Source organism: Cuculus canorus, chromosome 5, assembly GCF_017976375.1.
Source record: "Cuculus canorus isolate bCucCan1 chromosome 5, bCucCan1.pri, whole genome shotgun sequence".
In the NCBI taxonomy this organism is placed as follows: domain Eukaryota; kingdom Metazoa; phylum Chordata; class Aves; order Cuculiformes; family Cuculidae; genus Cuculus; species Cuculus canorus.
In genome coordinates, this window is record NC_071405.1 from 30,653,422 (window position 1) to 30,675,793 (window position 22,372).

The 22,372-nt window shown below is 37.6% G+C and overlaps 1 protein-coding gene across 7 annotated transcripts in view; it reads left to right on the plus strand.

Moving 5' to 3' along the window:
* The window catches only part of KLC1 (kinesin light chain 1), a 45,862-nt gene that overhangs the window by 4,467 nt on the left and 19,023 nt on the right, over positions 1-22,372 (plus strand). For 6 of the 7 annotated variants that reach the window (XM_054066644.1, XM_054066642.1, XM_054066646.1 and 3 more), the window contains exons 2-7: positions 12,556-12,817; positions 15,927-16,157; positions 18,244-18,322; positions 20,248-20,473; positions 20,989-21,076; positions 21,764-21,865. In XM_054066644.1, coding sequence (XP_053922619.1) covers positions 12,557-12,817; positions 15,927-16,157; positions 18,244-18,322; positions 20,248-20,473; positions 20,989-21,076; positions 21,764-21,865 — 987 coding nt within the window. In that variant the 5' untranslated portion in view covers position 12,556. Of the gene's footprint in view, positions 1-9,222; positions 9,282-12,555; positions 12,818-15,926; positions 16,158-18,243; positions 18,323-20,247; positions 20,474-20,988; positions 21,077-21,763; positions 21,866-22,372 lie in introns of all 7 variants that reach the window. The other variant, XM_054066643.1, reaches the window with a different exon arrangement.

Genomic DNA, 22,372 nt, shown 5'->3' on the forward strand with positions numbered 1-22,372 from the left:
CATGTTTCGGAATTATCAGATAACTGTGTATCTTAACTCTTAGTAGTTTGCTTTACATAGAGACACATGTTATGGTCATAAACTGTTTCTTAAGTCTTGTGCTGCTTTCCTGTTTGACAGCATATTGCTACTAATATTTTATACCATTCTAATATTGTGCTTAGTCTGGAGACAGCACAAGTAGTTAAATGCTAAGAAAAAAATTAATTACTTGTAGTGTGCTGATAAATGTACGTATGTGCCATTTCATGGTGTAGAAGCTGGTGGTTTTAAACGTTTTTAGGGGATCACAGTAACTACATTCCTGCAGTATATCTGAAGTTTACTTCTTCTAGCTGCCAGTAGTTGAATGATTTGCAAAAGCAGGTTGTACAGGCTGTGGACTAACAGGGTTCTGATTTATTTTTTTCTTGACCTAAATGGAATGTTTTATTTTAGATGGAGTGCTTTTGTTGATGTTCCTTTATCAAGCAGTGTCAGGCTGAGTAGCTTAGGAAACCCATAGTTCTAGCTTTCTGTTGTGTATAGAGCAGCTTCCATTTCAGAGAGATCGCTGTTACTCCTTCATCCCTCTTGTCTTTGCACAAGTGGATTTTACTGTACCCTCGCCTTTTAACATTTCGTTTGTTCACGTGCTTCAACTGGATGTTGTGCCCTCCCATCTCAAATCATATTTACTGTGCGTTTAGAGGACAAAAGCTTGGTTCAAGAAGTGGGATTCCTCCTCACTCCACCTGGTGGCTGTGTGTCGTGGGATTAATCCAGCTAGTGGGGTGGCAGACTGTGAGGATATATGGGAGGCTACAGGTTTGAGACAGGAGGAGGACGGTGACCTGAAATCTTTTTGCTGAGGGAATAGTAAGATATAACCTATGTCTAAGGATATAGTTGAACTTCCCTCAGTGCTGGTTTGTATGTAGTTCCATACTTCTGTTGCTTGTTCTGTATTCTCATTATGTTAATGCAACTTGCAGTATGGCAGTGTGGTGAAAAAAAATGTATTGTGCCTGTGTGTGTGTCCTGGATCTTTTTCGTCCCCTCACCTTTGACTGGAAAATAACTCAGTAAAAGGCACCGATCTTTGGTTTGATTTCTTGTGGACAGGAGGGCTTATGCTGATGTGATGGAGGATGCAGTTGAAATGTATGGCTGCATGAGGAGCACCATTTACTGTCTCCAGACAGAGCCTCAGTGAATGAATACCCACGGTCTTGGGTTTGCAGGGGCTAGACCACATGATTCAATGGCCATTTCTAAATCTAAAGTCCTCTGTATTTAGAAGGTGATAGTGTGTGTAAGATACAAGAAAGCACTGTTGTTTGTATTTACCGTTTCCCTGGATGTAGCCCAGTTGAGTTCCATATAATGAATATTGCCATATTGAAATACGGAGGTCATGGAGTATGGGAGTCATGATGATGTTAGACAATATGGCAGCACACATGATAGTGACCTGGAGGTCTTACTGGAGGTCTGGATGAAAATCCGCAGGAAGACAGGTTAATTATAAGGGTTGATCTTCATTGTGAAGAGTTGCTGTGTGAACTTGATCATCCTCCCACAAGGTAGAATTACTTTAAACAGACGATGTGATGTAACTGCTGCATAGGGTTCTGGTCTGGAACCATTCTGAAATACAAAATGCTGGTGCTTGCTGGGCATCCCTAGAGGCTTAAGAAGTTATGCAGAGGTGACAGGTAAGGTTTTGTTATGGTGCTGATAGATGTCTTAGCCAGGTGTCCTCATTTTTCAAAGGTTTGTTATCCACCCTTTATCTTTTGAAAAGGCAGGAGGCACCACGCGGTGACTTTGACTCTGTGTCCTAGTAATTTGCTGTTACTTAGTTACTTCTCCTTTCCATTGTTCAGAAAAAAGAGGTAAAGGCAGATTAATGATTCGATTACTCTCCTTTTAAGTCTTTCTTATTCAGATAGTATCAATTTCTCTCATAACATTTTAAGTTACATTTATATGCTGCGTATTGATTTTAGAGCACACTTTAAAATATTGCTGTGTTAGAACACTTGCTTAACTGTAGAAAGATAAAAAGTTTGGAGTTTGTGCAGAGTGCAAGTATAGAGGAGAGATGCACAGCATATTTGTGGAAGCAACAGCCAGTGGGGTTTGAGTTACAGTGCCTGCCTGAAGTTTGTGTGGCCATTGAATCTTGATCCCCACCCAGTTGTTATGTTAACAAATGGCCTGGAAATATGCTGGCTGATTTTTTTTTGTGGTGGTTTTTTTTTTCATTCCACCTCCTCCGTCTGGCTGCACATGGAGCAACACTTAAAAGTGCACGGTATGTTGCTTTTAGTGGAACAGTTGTTTCAGGAAGGGTTTGTTCTGCCATCCTCAGTGCAAGGCTGCCTTCAAAACAGATTTATCCAAACAAGATGGTTTAAAAACCCAATATTTAAAATGTTACTTTTTCCTTCTTTTAGGTCTGTTTTCCAGTTAATATGTGTTCTTGTTCTGCGTCAGTCCACCAGAAGAGTGGTGTAGTGCAGCAGGACGATGGGAACGATCATGCTGGTGGTGTTACCCCAGCCAGTGTTTTAGGGATTCCAAAGGAACACCCAGTGCCCCAGCACTAGCTAAGATAAACCATGAGTGTGAAAAATGACTGACAGTGAGCTAAAACTGTGGTTCAGTCGTCAGGCATGAGTGCACAGGATGTTAAGGTGGCAGAGTCAGATGCGGAGTTAGGGCTCCTGTATTGCTCTGTACTTCCCAGACTAGTAGAGTGCAAGTCTATCTGAGTAAGCCCTGCAGATTATGGAATACTTAACAAGGAAATTATTCCCAACTGTACTGCAAAACCAGCTCTCTGAAACAGTGAGTGATACCAGGTTGTTTTTCTAGACCGTTGCATGATTTGCTACACTTTCTATGAAACGAAATTTGCAAGGTATGAAGCAGTATCTGTCTGATGATAACAGATGATTGCCATTGAGAGTATAAATTTTGAAGTGATATTTAATGGAGTAGAATTAATTCCTTCTTAATAATAAAGATAACGCGTGAACTACTTAATTGTGCAATTCTTTTTCTGTAGTCATTTTGGATTAGATTTGGGTTGGATTTTTCTTTTTTTAAATGGAAGGATGAGCAGGGGGAGGGCTAAAGCTTGAAGGAAGACTGCACAGTTTGTGCGTCTTAATGTGAATTATTAGATTGCTTCAAAGCCAGATTTAAAGATTTGTTAAACCTAAAGGCTGGTGTGTGATGAAGCAATGTTAGTGTATGTTCCTTTTATGTCTGCAGAAGAACTTGCTGTTTTTCTCATTTCAGTTCAACTAACCCTTCCCTTCAATGTCCTCAAGCATGTAACAGCAACATAATCTTTATTAACAGTAAATTTGTCAGCAAAGCTTCCTACGTAGATCCAATAATGCAAGGCAAGATGTCGTCTTCTCTGCTCTTCCTACCTGCATTTTTTTAATGGTTATAGATATGCCATAAAAAGTAGATTTGGTTAAGATTATAGGTCTGATGTTAGTAGGTGAAAGCTGATGGGTTTTTTAATGTATTGTGGAGGTCTTGATTTGATGGGAACATTCCTGTGCTTTTACCTAAGTGCTATTTAGACTTAAGAATAATAGATAAAATAAATGGGTGCTTACTTTGATTAGTCAGTAAAGCAGTTCTTGTCCAAGAATAATGATGCAAAATGAAAGTAGAGTCAAGCTCAAAAAATGCGTTGTCTACACTATTGACAGCTTAAAATTACAAAACATGTAACTTTGACAACACTGATGCTACTGTTCTTCCCTATTCCAGTCCCAAAGAATGCTCTCACCAGCTAGCATTAGGCTGTTAAAATCGTCTAACTGAGACTAAGGATTCGCTGAAGACATGGTAGCACAAGTTGGCAAGCCCATGAGAAGCCGAGTGCCATTTCCACACAGAAATAAATACTGAGAATAGAAACTGTGGAATTTGATAGTGATGATGGGTTTTTAACTCAAACTGTCTTGACAGCATTTCTTTAAAAATACAGTCGAAATTTCCTTTCAGTTCATTTAATTTATGAAGCATGATTCGTAACTACCAGACACTAAACTATGATACATTTTTTTCAATAATTAACCTTGATTTTCTCTGATGTATCATTGATTCTTGTGATGAGCATTTTTAATAACTGAGGGCGAATATGACTTTTTAAATTATTCGGCTTCTGCATTCTGAGGCTTTTACGCATATTTTTCTGTATTTAATTTCTTAATACAGTCATGATCATTTTGTTAAAATGGTGCAGTGAGGTGGGCTTTGTGGTCATAAGCACAAGGCAAATCCTGTGTGGCCAGACTGGTTGGGTTGGGTTGGTTGTTTAGTGAACAGGCAAAATGCTCTGTTTTCTTGAGGTCTGTTTGTGGCTGCTTAGAAGCGTTTATTAGTGCTCATAAGAAACTAAGGAAGGCCAGCTTTGAAGAAGATCAACAGACGCTGTTTGCTGTTGACACAACAGTACAAAAAAAAGACAACTCCCCTCCTCTAAGATGTAGGAGACTTTATGATCTGCAGTCTGTCTTCAGAAATTGCATGGTCATAACTAAAATTAACAAGTTGACATTAGAGCTCTTTGCCCAATACTACCAACACTGGAAAAGGTTTGTGTTCAGTTTTATTGTTCTTGGAAAAGAATGGGGTGTTGATCTTGCACAGATCTGAGGAAGTTTAGTAAGTATGTTGTTTCAGATTTAGAAAAAGGAAGGCACCACAAACCAGTAACAGATGATAGTAACCTTGATTAACAAAGAGTTAATAAGCCTGTACCTTCTTGAATGTAAGGCTTTTTGTGTAGTTCCTCTAGACTCCTAACTGGGTCTACTAAACTGCCTTAGGCACACGCCTGTCAGATTTCTCTTGCACTTGCTTCAGCTTTGACAAAGAGTAATCTCAGATGTGATAACAAATGCATAGGAGGATCTTATTTCCATCCAGCTTCATTTGAAACCTGAGATGTGAGAAGGACTTAGGAATGTATACAGAGAATAAATTTTTCTCTTACATCCTTGTGGACTGATTGTAAGATCCAAACAGGTGCTACTTTGCAGCGGAATAATAATCCACTGTGATTTTAGGATATGTCACTATTCTGCATGTTAATAGGTGTCTTTGTTTAGTACTTCTGAAAGGTAAAATAGTGATTGAGATAGGCCAGAAGGAGGATGCTTTCCTTTGATTTCTTTTTACACAAATAATGGGGGTAGGCATAGTAGCATGTAGGGGAGTGGCTGTATCGTCTGAAGGTCTCTTATCTGCTGCTGTGTGTGAGCAGGAAAAATGAGGTGGAATTTGGCTGCAGCCTGCAGCATCAGCTCATTGGATATATGGTTGAATCTGAAAGAGATTTTGGGAATAGATTGGTAAGTCATCTGGATTGTATGCAGTTAAAAGGATACAGATTTGATGGTATCATGATAATTGGAATACTAGCTGGTAGCTGATATTTATTCAGTGGAGTACTGTCAAGGGATTGACACCATAATGACCTTTACTTTTAGATGAAGAATAATATGTGTGGTTACAGGGTGCTTCTATGCCACTGAATACCTTTATTCTATGTAACGATTTTTAACTGTTTCAGCAGGAAGTCACTATTTTAGTGAAAATAGTTTACTGCCTGCAAAAGGCTGAAATTACTCTGAAGTGGTTTTTTGGCACTTGAAATGTGAAAAACTTACCCTTGAAATGTGAAAAAGTATTTCTATTTCAAAAAACGTTATATGCTTTATTAGTGTTGATGCAGCATGCTAGAGAAATCTAAATAAAAGGATTACAGCAGCACAAGTCTTCACAGCTTGTGCTTTCTAAAAGAGAATTGTCAGCTCTTTTATTAGCAAATATAATTTGTTAACCTGCTTTTCTCCCTAAGAATTTTTAATTTTTCAAAGATTTCCCCTTAAGGGTATGATTTCTTTTTTTAATAGCAAGCTACAATGTTAAAAGATTCCAGGATTTATCAAGGCAGATGTACACTGGCTACGTTCTTCAGCTAAAGGAGTACATAGTCCTCTTCACTTAAACACAGTTTAACACAGTGGGTGGGCTTGTTGATAGCTCCTGGGGTTTCCCAGAGTCTGATGCAGTGTTTTTTCAGAGGGGGATGCTGTTGTGATGTAGAGGTAGAACACATGGCTACGCAGCCTCTTCCCACTGACATAGTGTGGAGAGAGACTGCACCTGACAGTCTTACTAGAAGAGGAACAGCCATGCTGATCTGGTGATCTGTACCAGTATTCAACTTTGTTGGTGTTTTAACACTTATTATTCAAGCTGCCCTGTTATGGATTTCTTCATGGATTTACATTTATAAATGCTGTACCTTTACAAAGTGTGAGTCCAGCTTGCTTACCAACACAGATATCTTGTGGTGTTAAGGGTAGTAGTCAAATTGCTAACATGATTCTAAGTCTTTCTTGGGATATATGCCCTTGGCATTAAATGATTGCGAATGGTACTTCTATAGTCTCTACCTTGCATACCTTTATTCTAAACCAAGTGGTAGGGGACACTTCTGCGTTAGGGTCAGCTCCAAGTTGAAGGCTAGCAGGAGGAGCACAGTAAGGTTTTATAAATTTAGGTGCTTACTGGCTGGAAGCTGATAGAAGACATGAGTTCAAGGGATTAATTATTTTTTCTAACACCTTGAGTATCCTAAAAGACTTCTCACAGGTTAAAGTTGGCTGCCAGCCATGGGCAACGCCATCATCTTATCTGCCTCTGGTCAGTGATTTTCAGCCTCCAGTACCTGCTGCTGATTGTGCTCATTGAGATATTTTTAAGGTAGCTTGTGTACCTGTATGCTAAATTGTGAAGACAGTTTCTGAGGTCATATATTTGGAAACCTGAGGCAGTACAGAAGTGCAGCAGTGTTCTGTTTATAGAACTGGGTCAGGAAATGTACCTTAAGACTGACCTCTGAGAAGACACTCTTTGTAGATGCAGGTGAAGAGTTTCTGTTCTGTAGGGGATTATATGTGAATTCATGTACAGTATGATGAAAAGAGTGATATATAGCATTGACAGTTGAGCTACAGTCCAGAATATGTCAAGAGGAAAAAGCTGCTTTGTTTCTGTTGTGGGGTTAGAGGTAAATGTGTTGGAATAAAATTCCTGAGCATAAAGGATCATTTTAATTAAAAGGAGGGCAAGTCAAGAAGGGAAGGATTACGGATTTCCTTATCTTCAGAAATATTACTTGTGGTAGCCGAAATAGGATCACAGGGAAAAAGAAATTACCATCTTAGGTTAAAAAAATATATAAGTGACCATTGTTCTTTCAGACTTGTAGATTTCTGACTGTAAATTATAACACCAATATATTCAAACTGGAGTGTTTCTTATCCCAGTCCTTTCTAAGTATATGTGAAAGACATCCATGGGTGATTCATCCTTGCCGTTTCTGAGTAGCGTGTGTCACTGAGCTGCCTTGTTAGGATGGGGTGCGGTTCGCGTAACGTTTGACATGCTCCTTGTGTCCCTTGGCAGGCTGCTTTGCATCTCTTCCCTTTGTCAGTGATTTTCTTTTTGTGCTCAGAAGGCTTGTGATCTTTTGAGGACTGTTTGAGAAGGTGGTTTTCCACGTTATGAAGACTAGCAGTTAAAGCAGGTCATAATATTTCAAGATGGTGTGTACCGTGATGTAATGAGATGTGTTCTTGGTCTGAGCAGGGAATTAGTGACTTGTAATTTGTAGCTAATACAGAATGAAACAAGTGCATGCCAGATGTAGGAGGCTGAGCATTGCCATTTAATTAAGAAACCAGTGAAATTAGGGTTAAAAGCCCTGAACTGGCTGATTAGTATTACAAAACAGTGAACTGATAATGTCCATATTGGAGATAGAAAAAGCTCAAAATAGTGTATACAATATCCTTATGCAGTCTGCAGTGTTTGTAGGTGACAGTATGGGCAGACTCATTCCGTAATTTTCAGCTATCCTATCTGTTATCTGTATATTCACGTGAAAAAGTTCAGGGAGAATTTGACTTCGCACAGCAGTTTAGAGACTCTGGGTTTGTTTTGTTTTGTTTTGAAATTGTATTTTTGATTGTTTTTTAAAACAGTAATGATCAGATACTAGATGCATTAAAAGATTTATCTTCCAAGATTTTAGTATTTGAAGCTTGACTATTAAATTTTGAAAATATCAAAATATCAATACTGAGAAAGAGAACTCCTAGGGATACATTACAAGAAAATAAAAATTGAGAACTTTTATTTGTTTGTTTGTTTATTTATTTGTCTTTCGAGCCTATGGTAATCTTTAGTCAAGGAAAAAAAAGTCTTGAGGGTTTCTTAGGAACATGTTCTTCCTTGCTAAGTTTTCCTGTGCAAAGAAGGATTCATATGACTATGGGTTTTCGTTCAAGAATTTTTTGAGATGATCTGCAGTGAACTGGCACTTTTTAAAAGTAGCTGAGTGGGAAAAGCTATTTATGTTTGAGATGCTAAAATACCGGCTGAAGAGCTTAAGTTGCTGGCTCTGATGTGTGTGTGTCTGTGTGTGTGTGTAGAAGAATTCAGGCACAAATTATGAAGTCAGCTTTATTAGTGCAGTTGGTTTGAAAGTTTTACGAATAACGAAATGCTTAAACTGATTAAAGATAGTGCAGCTGCTTAAATCATATGTATATGATGACAATATCCCAGCATTGCATGACTGAAAGATTGAGAGACTTGGCACTGTTTTCTCTGTATTTTCTTGGGTTCAGATTCTTGTTGTTCACAATGCATTTCTTTGATTGAAATTCACATAAAATTCTGCAAAAACTTCTTTAGCAGGTGTCATTGTAGGACTTCACGTTGATCTGTCCAGGTTCATTACTTTTTTTGTGTTTGAAGAAGATTGCTTGGTTTTTTAAAAGTGTTGCAGAGTGTTAAGTGACTTTAGCATAGTTTATGTCGTGACAAATAAACCAGGAGGATAATGCTCAAGATCTACACAGGCACGTATTTAATACAATACATAAATTACTTGAGTCAGCTATAACCAGTCTATGACTCTGGTTTCATTGCATATTTTTTTCTCTCATCCAAAATTTTGTTTTCCATGTGCATCTTAACTTTGTTTTCAATTGTAAACTGAATAAAGAAATAGTATTTAAGTCTAAAATTCCTGCCCTTCAACAGGTAAAATTTGCAGTGTGGTGGAGTGTATGCAGGATAAAACTGAAAGGAGCTTAAGCCCTGAACTATGCCCTTTTTTTTCTGTAGGGAAAAAACCAGAGGAAGAAAGAATTAACATTTTTGAAAAGTGGCAATAGAAAGACGTGGTAGGTTTTGTATCTTTTCCTCTGTATGCCTGCATGTCCGCTTCCTGCATATGAACTGAATCTTTTTTATAGAATCATGGAAGTTTTGCTTCCTGAATGGGGTTCGCTGCCTCAGGGTGTGTAGAACTGATAATATCTTTGTGTATTCAAATATAGTCTTGTTTGATGTATAGGTAATGCCCTTTTTCAAGATTTTTTTTAAATGATCTGAAGGAAAATGCACTTCTAAAAAAGTAGCTAAATAGGAAAAGCTATTTATGTTTCATAGATCTCTAAATAGGGGCTGAAGAGCTCATAATTAAAGTGTTGTGGAAACAGCACCATACCTCCATGCTACTCATAAATAGAAATCTATTATCTTTTTAATCTCATCCTACAAAGAATGAGATCCGATAGCATGACAGGTGACATGTTTGTTATCCTCCCAGTTTCTGAATTGTTCTCCCAACCAGAGTCTATAAAACTCTGAACAACATTGTCCAAATTTTCTGGAGTATTTTATACAAAGATCATTTAAACAGACACCTTACAAAGCCTATGTAGAAGGACTTACTCCTTTCCTGTCAGCAGGAGAGATTAGGATTCTAACAGTTTTCACTAGAGGAGACTTGTTGATTCCTCTCAGGCTGCATGAGCCTTCAAATCAGTGTCTTGATTTAGCCTTTGCCTTGGCACACATGCGAGTACAGTTGCCTGTGCTGGTAGCTCTGAGGCAGTGAAAGCTTGCAGCTACCTTGGGTTTAGAATGACGTGGCTTAAAAACCTGGCACACCAGGCTGAGCCTAGAAACATGGATCTGTAAAGCACTGCTGCTCTGATGGGCTTTGTGCCCCATTGGGATTAAACATGCTTTTCCTTTCCTTGAAAGCTCCTGTGCTGGCTTAGCCTTCCTTGTTTGCATCTTCAGCGCACCCAGCTAGAGCTGCGGGCCTGGTTCTGTCTATGACCTGACAGCTTTTTTTCCTTATAGCAACAAATCAGTGTCTGTTTCATGCCTTAGATGCACATGTGCACACAGATGTGTCACTTGGCTGGGTTTCTTATGCCACATAGGTACTTCCCAGGCTATTTTGTTCTTTTTGCATGAAGGCATGACCAGGGTGATGGCTAATGTAATTGCTGGTATTACTTCCTTGGTTTTGTTTATTCTTTTTGTAACAGTGATTGACTGTTAATTTATCTGTATTCATCACCTAGAATTCAGTTAACTTCTGCTGTGGTGGTTATAGAGTGCAATTTTTTTTAAACAGCATCTGTGCATCTCTCACATGCATGCACTTGCCTGCCTTCCATCCTTGGTGTGGAATGAGTGCAAAATGCTGAGCACACAGAAGGAATGGCTACGCCTCTTCAGATAAGGCAGAGCAGACAAATGATCACGTACTTGGTTTGGAATATTTTGGGAAACCTCTAGGTATTTAAAAATTACATTTCTCAGAACTTCTCTGACACAAAATGGAAGTCCCAATTCATTCGATGTCTGCTGCTGTTTTTATTTCTTTATGATCAGAGGTTCAGTTCTTTGCACTTGGGATAGAAGTTGATAATTGAAGGCATGAAAGCGTGCTGAGGGTAATTAGGGTTGAGTTGTATGCTGAACTTAGCATAATGTATAACAATTTCTTCTTTGCCTGTACATATTGGAAGCATTTATTTACAAACTTGACTCACATTAAGTTGCAGTTCATTTTTAAACACCATTTTAGAGCCTATGTGCTTTTAAAATGTCATTTAAGCATTCTTGGTGATTCTTCTCAGGTTATAAATGGGAAATGTTTAAATATCATTCAGGTTTGAGTGAGTTAATTTCTTATGCCGTGCTAGGTTAGATGTTATATACAGATGTATACGCTCTGCATTACATGGGTTTGTGAATACGAAGTTCTTGTATTCAACTATGGTAAAACCAAATTCACTGCTTCCTAGATTATCTGTGTTTTCAGATGACAGATTATTACAAATTAAATCAGTGTACAGTTTTTTTAAGATGAATAAGTGTGACTTTTAGGTATCACATTGCAGGAGATCATAACAGAGAGGGTAGTTTGAGTGTATATAAACAGAAAGAGCAATCTTTTTTACGTGATAAAAGAGCAAATTTTTAATACCATTTAAGTATTCATTTTAAATGTTAGTTTATCAAAGTTTCCCCAAGTGTCTCCATATGGATGTGATAATTTATTGCTTTTAAAAAAACCTTTCCCACTTTATTCTAATTTATACTTCCTGGTTCTCTCGAAGATATAAATATCATAAGTACAAAGGAGCAATTCTTCAATTCTTTATTTTCATTATAGAATGTTTTTCTGCTGGTATTTTAAAAGGATCAAGTGATTTCTGTGGCTTTTATTTGTATGCTTCTCACTTCAGTAACAGCATGTGGGATAATTGAGTTACCCAAGTTTCTAAACTTGTTTGGATCTCCATATGCATTTGGTAGAGGTGTTTACAAACATCCAGAAATTTACCAGACTTAATGTAGTGCAGGAGGTACTGACAAAATAGCACAGTGAAATGTTTCTTGCAAAGGTTTTCGTATACAAACCACTTTTTTCTGGCATGAGACAGCTGTTGCAGCTTCACCAAAACAGCTGCATCTAGATCTGTTGGCAGTTAAATGTTTGTATGTGACTGTAGAGTAGCAGTAATGAATGTAAAGTGATCTTAGGGGGAAGTTGTTATTTTCAAGATATGTAGTGATAACAGTTTTTGTAGCACTTGGGGAAAGGATGAAGATGGTGTTTCCTTCTTACTGGAAAATGGTGATTTTTCTCATGACCAACTGATTGATCAACCCTTTCACGAGGCTGGACAATATTTCTTATAGTTCTTCAAGCTCTTTTTCATGGGTATTTGTAAAGAGAGTTGCAGATCAGTGGCACTTGCAAGTAGCTATATTTATTATAGCATGTCTTCTGTATACCAGCGCCTTTGCTTTTGCACAAACTAAAATCCTTGGGATGCAGCCCTATTCTTCCATCCTCATTAGAAATGCTTCTGCCATGTTGTAGTTGTATTTTATTTTCTGTTGTTGTTTGGCTTATGAATTAGTGTTAATACTAAATCTGGAAATAGAAACTGGAAAGCTTTAAACACTGTTCAAACCCAGGACTTAAAACATTGTAAAAGTTGTGCACAAATATAATTGCATTCCGAATATATATATTTCAAATCTGTATGTTTTAATGACTTCTTAAAGGAAAGCTTTATTCAATTATAGAGATTTGCTTATTTTATTTTTGCTTTTGGATTAACTAATGTACTCGTTTTTCAGAATGTATGAAAACATGTCCACAATGGTGTATTTAAAGGAAGAGAAATTGGAGAAGCTTACTCAAGATGAAATCATTGCCAAAACTAAGCAAGTGATTAATGGACTTGAGGCTCTGAGGAATGAACACAACTCAATTTTACAGAGCTTACTTGAAACACTGAAATGTCTGAAGAAAGATGATGAGACTAATCTGGTTGAAGAAAAATCAAACATGATTCGAAAGTCACTGGAGTCACTGGAGCTGGGCCTTAGTGAAGCACAGGTAAAGTTGCAGTAGAAATAATGCATTTCAGACTTCTGATGCCTTAACATTTGCCTTACTGAGTGTTAGTAATGTGCTGGGACATGTACGTTGTTATTGTATGTTAAAGAAAGGGCTGATGTAATTAATAGAGGTAGACACTGTCCGTCTAACTGCTGTGTTACAGGACTAATTATGCATTCAGTATTAAAGCCCTGAAGCTCATAACTGAGCCCCTCTTCACTTCTGTGAGACAGCTTCTATTTTCAGTTTAGACTTTTCCACAGCATTAGGCAAGTAATGTTTGAGCAGCTCAGGAACTGAGCACTGGCATTTTAACTCTGAATTAGTGGATAGGGAGGTCTCACAGACACACAAGTAAATCAGTTTGCTCCAACATTTGAGCTCTACCATAACCTTACACTCATGTTTATATTCCCTTGATTCTGAGATTCTTTATAGTAGCTCATGATGCTCCTGGGGCTTAAGAATCTCTAATGCTTGTTGAACATTTCACTAAGTCAAAATTGAATCTAGAAACATCTTGAAGGTTAAGAATTGGGTATTGGTACAGAACCTGAATGGCTTTCACTGGTGCGTTAAAGAAGGGACTCTGAGCTAATTTCTGTAAACTGTCTTAGTCAGTGAAGGTATCATCTGCAGAAGGTGAGTGAAAAGCTGCATGCTTAGGCAGGATGTCAGAACTATATTTACAGTCTAGCTTTAGGCTGTTTTGTACAAGGTCAAAAACCTGGAATGATGTGATGCGACACAGTCATCTGTATAAAATGACAGAGTGTTTGCACAGGAGTTTAAAACGCCGGTGAGTTAGCTCTGTTTTAATGGGCTTCATATTGATCTATAACGGCTCAGTCTGGATGGAGTCGTTACTGTTTGGTGATTGAGAAGTTGTGTGCATTGGGTCATGGTGAATTGAGACCTGAAGGAATGAACAAGTCTGAGTTACCAGGCATGGGAATGTAGAACCCCTCAACATTCAGGTGCAGACTGTCAGGCCTTAGTATATTGTAGGGGATTTGATCCCTCCTATTGGGAACAAATTCTAGAAGATACATGGAATAAAATTGCAATAGTTGAGTTACCTTTAATGAGTGTTTGTAGAAGATCTGTGTATGAATGAGCACCTTCTCTCTCCTAAGTTGGATGTGGTATTGGAACCCTGAAAAACTAGTTCTGATTCTTGGCTTTATCAGATTCAGTAGCCTTGGTTGCAAATGTTGCTGCAGTGTTTGCCCCCCAAGGTGTTTTGTGAACTGTCACTGTGAGAAGCCAAGAAGACTGCATCCACTGCCTTCCTCAGGAAAGCAATTAAACTTCAAACTGTTGCTCTCAGACCTGATAAGTCTACTCTTCCTGTTGCAACCTTCCTACTCATGGGTTGCAACAAAGTAGCAATTTTTTTGATTTGCAGTATTTAAATTATGAAAATATTTTATAGATGCTTTTGTGACATGGAAGTAGGTCTGATGATGTGTTACTTCCATGAAAATGTAACTGACTTTGCTGAAGAAGAAATAAAGCTTTTCTTTCAGTTAATACTAGCAAGTAAGATTACAAAGTATTTTAGTTTGCCATTGTAGCTTGTACAATGTTGTTTGAATATGTTGAACTTGTTGTCACAACTTCCCTAAATTTACTTTTTGATGTTACAATTGCTACTAATTGAATAAGCCAAGTAATTTAAATTGTTCATAGAATCGTGGAATTGCTTTGTTGGAAAAGACCTTTGAGGTCATTGAGTCCGGCTATACCTGTCCACTAGCCTGTTCCAGTGCCTGACAACCCCTTCAATGAAGAAATCCTTCCTGATGTCTAATCTGAACCTCCTCTGGTGCAACTTGAGGCCATTTCGTCTTGTTCTGTCACTTGGGAGAAGAGACCAGCACCAACCCCGATACAACCTCCTCTCAGATAGCTGCAGACAGTGATAAGGTCTCCCCTCAGCCTCTTCTTCTCCAGGCCAAACGTCACCAGTTCCCTCAGCCACCTCTGATAAGGCTTGTTCTTCAGCCTCTTCGGAAGTTATACCTGGAGTTTTTCCTGTCTTTAAAGGAAAAAGTAGTTTCTAAAGACTTTTTGAAACCTGAATTTTCAATAAGGACACAATCTGTTTTCCATGAAATATTTAGTTTAAAAACACATCAAGGTAACTCTTTTTTAAAGAAACATGAAATTGAGGAGATTAAATACAAATTACTTGGGGATGTCAAACTCATCTAAAAGAAGATTTTGTTATCACCAGTGGCTCATTCATACAAGGTGTGCTTCCTGGGATTGTTGTCAGCTGTTCTACAACTGAGAATCAGTGGGAGATTACATGAACAGTGAGGGGAGAATATCTTCTGTATGTAGTGTCTGGCTTTCACTTAACAAGCTTCTTTTTCATATAACTCTGTTTATAAAAAAAAACCCAATCCAAGTAGACTGCTTTTATGGCTGTTTTGGTTTTATTCTTAATGTGATTGTTTAAACCCACTGAATGTCTGCACACTCAACCTCATCTGCGTATATATAAAGTGCCTATGTGAATTGTGTGCTCAGTTGCACATTTAGATCTCAGTAGTATGATTGTCCCTTTAAGTATTATCGTTACGCTGAGATGTTCATACTTACGAACTGTAAGCATATATATGAATCTTCTATCTGAAAGCTGCTAATTTATAACTCCATGTTAGGTTATTTTTGTGATTTTTTTTAGTTAGAAGTATTACCACTCTGTTTCAAGTTAGTGAACAAACATTTCCATTTCAGTAATCTTAAATCCTAGTTCAATTTTTTGTGTATTTAAAGTTATATGTAGTCTTCAGGGAATTCTCAAATCATAGAATCATTACGGTTGGAAAAGACCTATAAGATCATCAAGTCCAGCCGTCAAAATGATTTCACTTATGGTAGCGTGATGGAAAACAATCATTAGTGAAGAGCTCCCCTAGTTTAATTCTGGCTGAACAAAGGTAAAGTTGAGAGGAAAAGTGAGAACCAGATATATAAAGACGAGAAATCTGCATGTTTGCTAGATTTCACAGCTTTAAATAATAAAAGGCTTCTATGTTAAATACAGAACTGCATTCTAGAGGAAGTATGTCATGTGACACCTTCTGCTTTTTAGGTAATGATGGCCTTGTCAAATCACTTAAATGCCGTGGAATCAGAGAAGCAGAAATTGCGAGCTCAGGTTCGCCGACTATGCCAAGAAAATCAGTGGCTACGGGATGAACTAGCCAATACACAACAGAAACTACAAAAAAGTGAGCAGTCTGTGGCTCAGCTGGAGGAAGAGAAGAAGCATCTAGAATTCATGAATCAATTAAAAAAATATGACGATGATATTTCACCATCAGTAAGTAGCTGTATAGTAAAAAGCACCTTGCATTTATTTACATGTGCTGTAATCTACTTAGTTACCAAGAATTGACAGATAAAAGCTTTTTGTCTGTAACAGAAAATTGTCATTAAAATGCTTGCCTTGTACCACTGTCATGTATTTTGCAGAAAGATTAAGAGTTCTGTTCATTCCTATTTTGAAAGAGTAAATGTTTTACTGTCTGTAGATAATAAAATGCATGAGAGTCAAAATCGATAAATACTTGCTTACTATCATGTGACCTTAAAGAATTATGAAGAACTGAACTTCAACCCAAGAATTTCCTTTTGTAAATTGAACAGTTAAGGTAAGTGGGAAATGTAAGCTATCAGAGATTTTAAATGCATAGGGGACTGGGCTTATTTTGACTACAAGAAAAATATTTAATTTTTGTTTAGTAAAATCAGTGTGTAGGTTTTGTATCTGTTGAGAATTTACACTAGGCTGGGATGTTATTGAATGCCCTTTTGTGACCTTCTGCCAGACATTGTGCTCATCTGCACGTTTTCAGTCGAGTTTGGCTAGCCCTTTGTGTTACATATTCTGAGAATCAGAGAGAAAATAGGTTATATTTTAATTTACAGAAGTAACATCACTTGAAAAGCTTTCTGAATTATTTGCCCTTCTTGTTATGCTTTTATTTTATTTTAAGTTAGATGGCATGATAAAGTCGTATTCAGACCTTCTCATCTGTGTCTTAGAAAGAACGGTTTTTCACAACTAATTATTTCTGCAACATAGTGATTGAAAATGTGTGAAGTTTAGTCATACTTAATGGACTGCTTGACTGGATCCTTTTTAACATATTGTGAGTAGTGAGGGTTGTTTTGGCCAGTTACATGCAAACTTCTAGCGCTACTGCATGAGTTCGTGTTTGTAGCCGGATATTGCCAGTGAGGCCTGTTTAGAAAAGGGGCAGGAGGAGGGAATATTAGGATTTTGGTCTCCTAACTGTTGAACTGTAATTTGCAGATGGCCTAAATAGCACCGTTATTTGAAGTGTAATTGGCAAGTAGAGTCAAAGTAAGCAAAGCATCTTTATAGTTTTGTTAGCCGTATGGATAGTCTCTGTTGTTAGCCTTTGAAAATGGTTAATTGTACATACACAGTATGAGGTTGGAATCGGCACAATTAGAATTATGAACTTCCCATCTGAGATCTAGTCCCATCAATCTGCTCTTTCCGCAGAGCACCCACTTTGCCACCATTGAACTTGAATGCCAGCAGCAGCAGTTGCCTTTTTCTCCTCTGTGGAAAAAGGTGGTGGACAGAGAGCTAGGAAAATAGGAATGTGTTCTGCTCCTGGGTTTTTCTCTTCACTGAGATTCACATTTCTGAGAACTTCAACTATTTATATTGTGTAGACTCTACATTTAGGAAGCAGGACCAAGGGATGATCTGTTTCTTTATTTTACATGATTGTGGAATTTTGAATGATATCAGATGTTTAAAATGAATATACACTGATGGTCGTGTAGAAATTAATATGTTACTGTATGGAGACTCTTGGAGTTGAACATCCTTCTAAGTGTTTTATTTTGAATTTGAACCTCAGAGATCATGATTTCAATATCTCTTATTTGTGTAGAAGTTCAGTACTCAGAAACTGAGATGACAGAACTAAAGTTGCTGGTGCAGCTTTATTCTCCTTCAGGAAATGGATCTCCTTATTCTTTTTCCCTTGCTCATTTATAACTGAGTTCTTCACTAAAAAAATACGGTGGGCAGTTCTGTATTCAGTATCGTCCAGTCTTCACTGGGTGCTTTCGGTAGGTGTAACGTCTCTGTGGGTATAGCAAATTTGTTCTTGTGTGCTTAAATTGAGACTGAAATCTAGGAGACCTGATTTCTATTCCTGGCTCTTCTGAAAGTGTCCTGTATTGTTTCGGGACAGAGTATGTAAATATATTTGAATGCAAGACCTTTGTTAAACTTTTAAGAGAAATGTTATTCTTGGCAATTCCTAAGTTCTGGATGTTTTAACATTGCTTACAAGTGGACTATCCCATTATGCCTTAGATTTAAGTGCAGCAATTTCTTTGGGTTTGGTGTTGTTTTGTAGGAGGATAAAGATACAGATTCCACCAAGGAGCCTTTGGATGACTTATTTCCCAATGATGAAGATGACCAAGGACAAGGAAGTAAGTGCACTTCAAATTACAGTGTTAGTATATTTCTGCAATGCAGAATATAAAGATGCTTTTTACAAAAATGAGTCTGTGCTTGGGGTCCTCTGGGACACAGGGGAGTAGTCAATGCCTCTGCTAGAATAAGAAACCCAGTCATTGATATATACATTGTCTGCATTGATATGTATAGAACTGGGGTCTAGGTTTTTAAAGAGTAGCTGTTGTAAAATTCGTAAGACTGACTTTAGTTCAAAATTGATCCCCACGGTCTTTCCTGTGGGCCTCAGAATGGAAAAGTTTCCTTCAGTGTGACTGAGGCAGATTCCAAAACATTGAAGCTTTTTAATGGTCTTCCCAGATGGTGAATTCTGTTAATGATCTTTTTTGATGATCTGATTTAACATTTTGGGGCAGGTTTCAGCCTGAAGTCTTTCTCATAGAATCTGTTGTCCTTTGCTAAGGTTGTCTACCATGGCTTCACTACTCATTCTAGAAGTGTTGTTTTCAGGTCAGAAGGACTGATGACTATGCAGTGAAGTTTGAGGTAGAAGCTTGGTAGCGCAGTGGAAAGAAGCCATTAACAGAGAAGCCTAGTTTAGTGAAATGTTGCGGGTTTTGCATGGATGTGAAGCTGTTATCATATATTGTGGTGTGCTAGGAGTATAATGGTTCTTAGTAGACAACTGACTTCAGAAAAAAATGTTTGAATGTTTGTTACCTCCTTTGTAATGAGCAGGGTTTTGAATTTCCTTTATGGACACTTACACAAGATACACTGCATGCTTGATAGCATGGTAATGCTGTCTGCAGCCAGCAGTGGAAGGAAGGGTTGAAAAGTTTTGTATAGGTTAGTGTTGACCGTAAACTCCATCCTGAGGTCATCCTTCCTTCCCTATAATTTTTTAGTAGGAAAGTTGAATGGCAAAGCTGTCTATATACCTGCATGGTCCATCCACCTTAGTTCGCTTCACAAAAGACAAAGTTGACAGTTCAGTAATTTCTTTGACCTCCAGGAAAAACGAAATGCTTCAGTGCTTTGGTAAGCAGTGATTGTGTGTGTAGGCTTGGAATTATGATTCCACTGACATAAAAAGGCTCCCACTTGGTCTGAGAGTGTTTTTTCTTAATAGAAAGGAGAGAAGAAAATCAGGCTCATGGCTAGAGCCCTTATCCACTATGTTGGCTAGAATTTAATGACAGTGTGTAAGAGGTAATTTTTTCAGTCTTCCTAGAAATCTCCCGGGGGACAGAAAAGAGGTAGGAGATCTTGGGTGGGAGTGGGAGGGTGGAGGTTGCAATGACCAGATGTTAGGAGCTACTGGAAAAGAAGTGGTGAAGCCTGAGGATTAGCAGGTAAAACCTAAAGGTTAACACTGGCTTTCATGTGTCAGTGCTTTTTTCTTGCAACTTTTAGCAGTGGCATCCAAGGTGTTTTAATTCTTTAAGTGCCACCCATAGCTATTCCAAGTGATAGCAAGGGGAAACAAAAAAATAATCTGTGTGTTTAGAGAAGGAGAATAATGGAAAAAGGACAAATTGTTGGAGCTTTTCTGCAAGTATTTGGTTTGTCTATCTGTAGGGAAATATCAATATTTATATGTGCAAAATCATGATAAAATCTTGAGAATCGTTAATGATTTGCTGAGCTGAAATAGTTTCCTCCTTTCTTCATTGGTTTGTTACATTTGGCGCTTTGAGCTAATAGAAGTTTAAAATAATATTTATACAACACTGGACAGAGTATGTAGAATAAAAACATATTTTCACTGTACCTCTTTGAGATATCATGACTACTGTGAAGTACGTTCTAATACTGGTGCTTTGTATAGAAGAAATAAAATCCACTCAGTCTCATTTTGTATCATTGAGCAGTAATGTTAGATGTTTTAGTTACAGTCATCTTTTCAACCACTTGAAATCTTGTGGATTTCTTTCAGTTCAACAGCAGCATAGCAGTGCAGCAGCTGCTGCCCAGCAAGGTGGCTATGAAATTCCGGCAAGATTAAGGACCCTTCATAATCTTGTTATTCAGTACGCTTCCCAAGGTAGATATGAGGTTGCTGTACCTCTCTGTAAACAAGCTCTTGAAGATCTGGAGAAGACTTCGGGTCATGATCATCCTGATGTTGCCACTATGTTGAACATACTTGCTTTGGTGTACAGGTTTGTATGTTGACATAGATAAATATCAGTTAAGTAAACAGTTAGTATTTGGCTATTACCTGTTAATGTTCAAGCTAATATTTTTTAACTATTTTATTATTTTCCTTTCCCTATATTTTATTAAAAACCTTAGGAGAGTCCTGCAATATTTATATTTCTCCCTATACTAAAAGTCAAACAAGTTGCTGTGGTTTTGCCTGTGCCTTTGTTTTGTGAGTGAAGCTATTTTTGTTACTTTTTTTTTTATTAATCAATCTAGTGAGGGGGTATGTCTTGATTACCTATTTATAGTCAAGACATATAAATTCGACAGCCATGTAGAAGTAGTACATGCTAGTCCTCAACCAGCACATTACTTTGCAGTTACTACCTTCAGGTTTTTACTTCCTGATTTCTGAATATATTATCAATTACTCTTTTGTACTAGCATCTTTACGCCAGTACTGAAGTCAGTTTCATTTTTATGACTTTCTTTTCTGAATCCTCAGTATTAATTATGCCTCTTTAAAATTTAGAGACCAGAACAAATACAAAGATGCAGCAAATCTCCTGAATGATGCGTTGGCTATCCGTGAAAAGACTTTGGGCAAAGATCATCCAGCGGTCTGTATACATGCAATATCATATTTTTCATTGTGTTTTTCACTGAATTTTTTTCAACTCATTGTAATATTAAACTCAACAGGGAAATTTTTAAGACCTGGCTTATCTCTAAACAGTACAGGTAGGAGGCCACAACATAACACTCTTCATTTTCTCTTAAATATTTAATGTACCTCTTGAGCATTGTGTTCGCCACAAATGACTTGCACATACTTGACTTGGAATTGCATGGATTTTCTGTGGGAAGTTAATTTGAGAAGAAAGATTTTAAATTGCTTATTCAATCACTTTATTAAACTCAGGTTGAAGGTGTTCTGATTTGTTTTATTGCTGCTTTCAAATGAAACGTAAATCAAGCTTTTGATCTTAGTGTTTAAATTTAATGTGATATATCACTTCATGTAGCCTGTGTGAAGCAGGGCAGCTCTGAGTATCGATTTGGGAGGTAACTGTAAGAAAAGAACAAATTACATTTCCACGATTGAAGCAAAAGTATTTAATGATTCGGGCCTTTCCTCATTTGTGTATGTATGCATTCAAGAGCAATAATCTCTTCATCTGCAAATTTCAAGAGGTCTGCCCTGTGCATGGAAAATTTAAAAACATCTGTGCACTGAGATGTGTGCATTTGTCAGATATTTGTATCGGCAAATTCCAGTGTAATTAATATTTCTCTCCTGTTGACAGGTGGCAGCAACTCTAAACAATCTTGCAGTACTATATGGTAAACGAGGAAAGTACAAAGAAGCTGAACCGTTGTGCAAGCGAGCTCTGGAAATTAGAGAAAAGGTATGATGAAAAGAATACAGCACCTTGGTGTGGATTTTTTGAGGGAGGGGTAAGGTTAAATACTCTTTTTATGTTTTGGTTGGGTAGGTGTGCCAGATAAACCATGGAATTAGCCATGCCCTAGTAGCTTGCAGTATCTGACACTCAAAAGAGTAGTAGATTGCAGCAGTCCTACAAAGCTGCTGAAACACTCTGGGTGTATTCTAAATTCCATATTTTGTAATTAACCTCCTTTACCTTTTTCTTTCCCCTTTGATAGTTAAGTAATCTTTGATTTGACAAGGGCATTGGAATGAAACATCATTATGATGAATGAATAATGAAACATCATTAAAATTTTTTAGTTGATTTTACTATGTGGAAATTTATTCTAGTCCATGAGACAGAATGCCTCCATCTTCAGGCTTCTTTGTATAATACGCTGCACGTAATGTTATTATACTACTTAGATTATTCCTGTTGTCAATTGTTCTTCAGCATTCTCAGTTTGAAATAGAATTGAGTAAT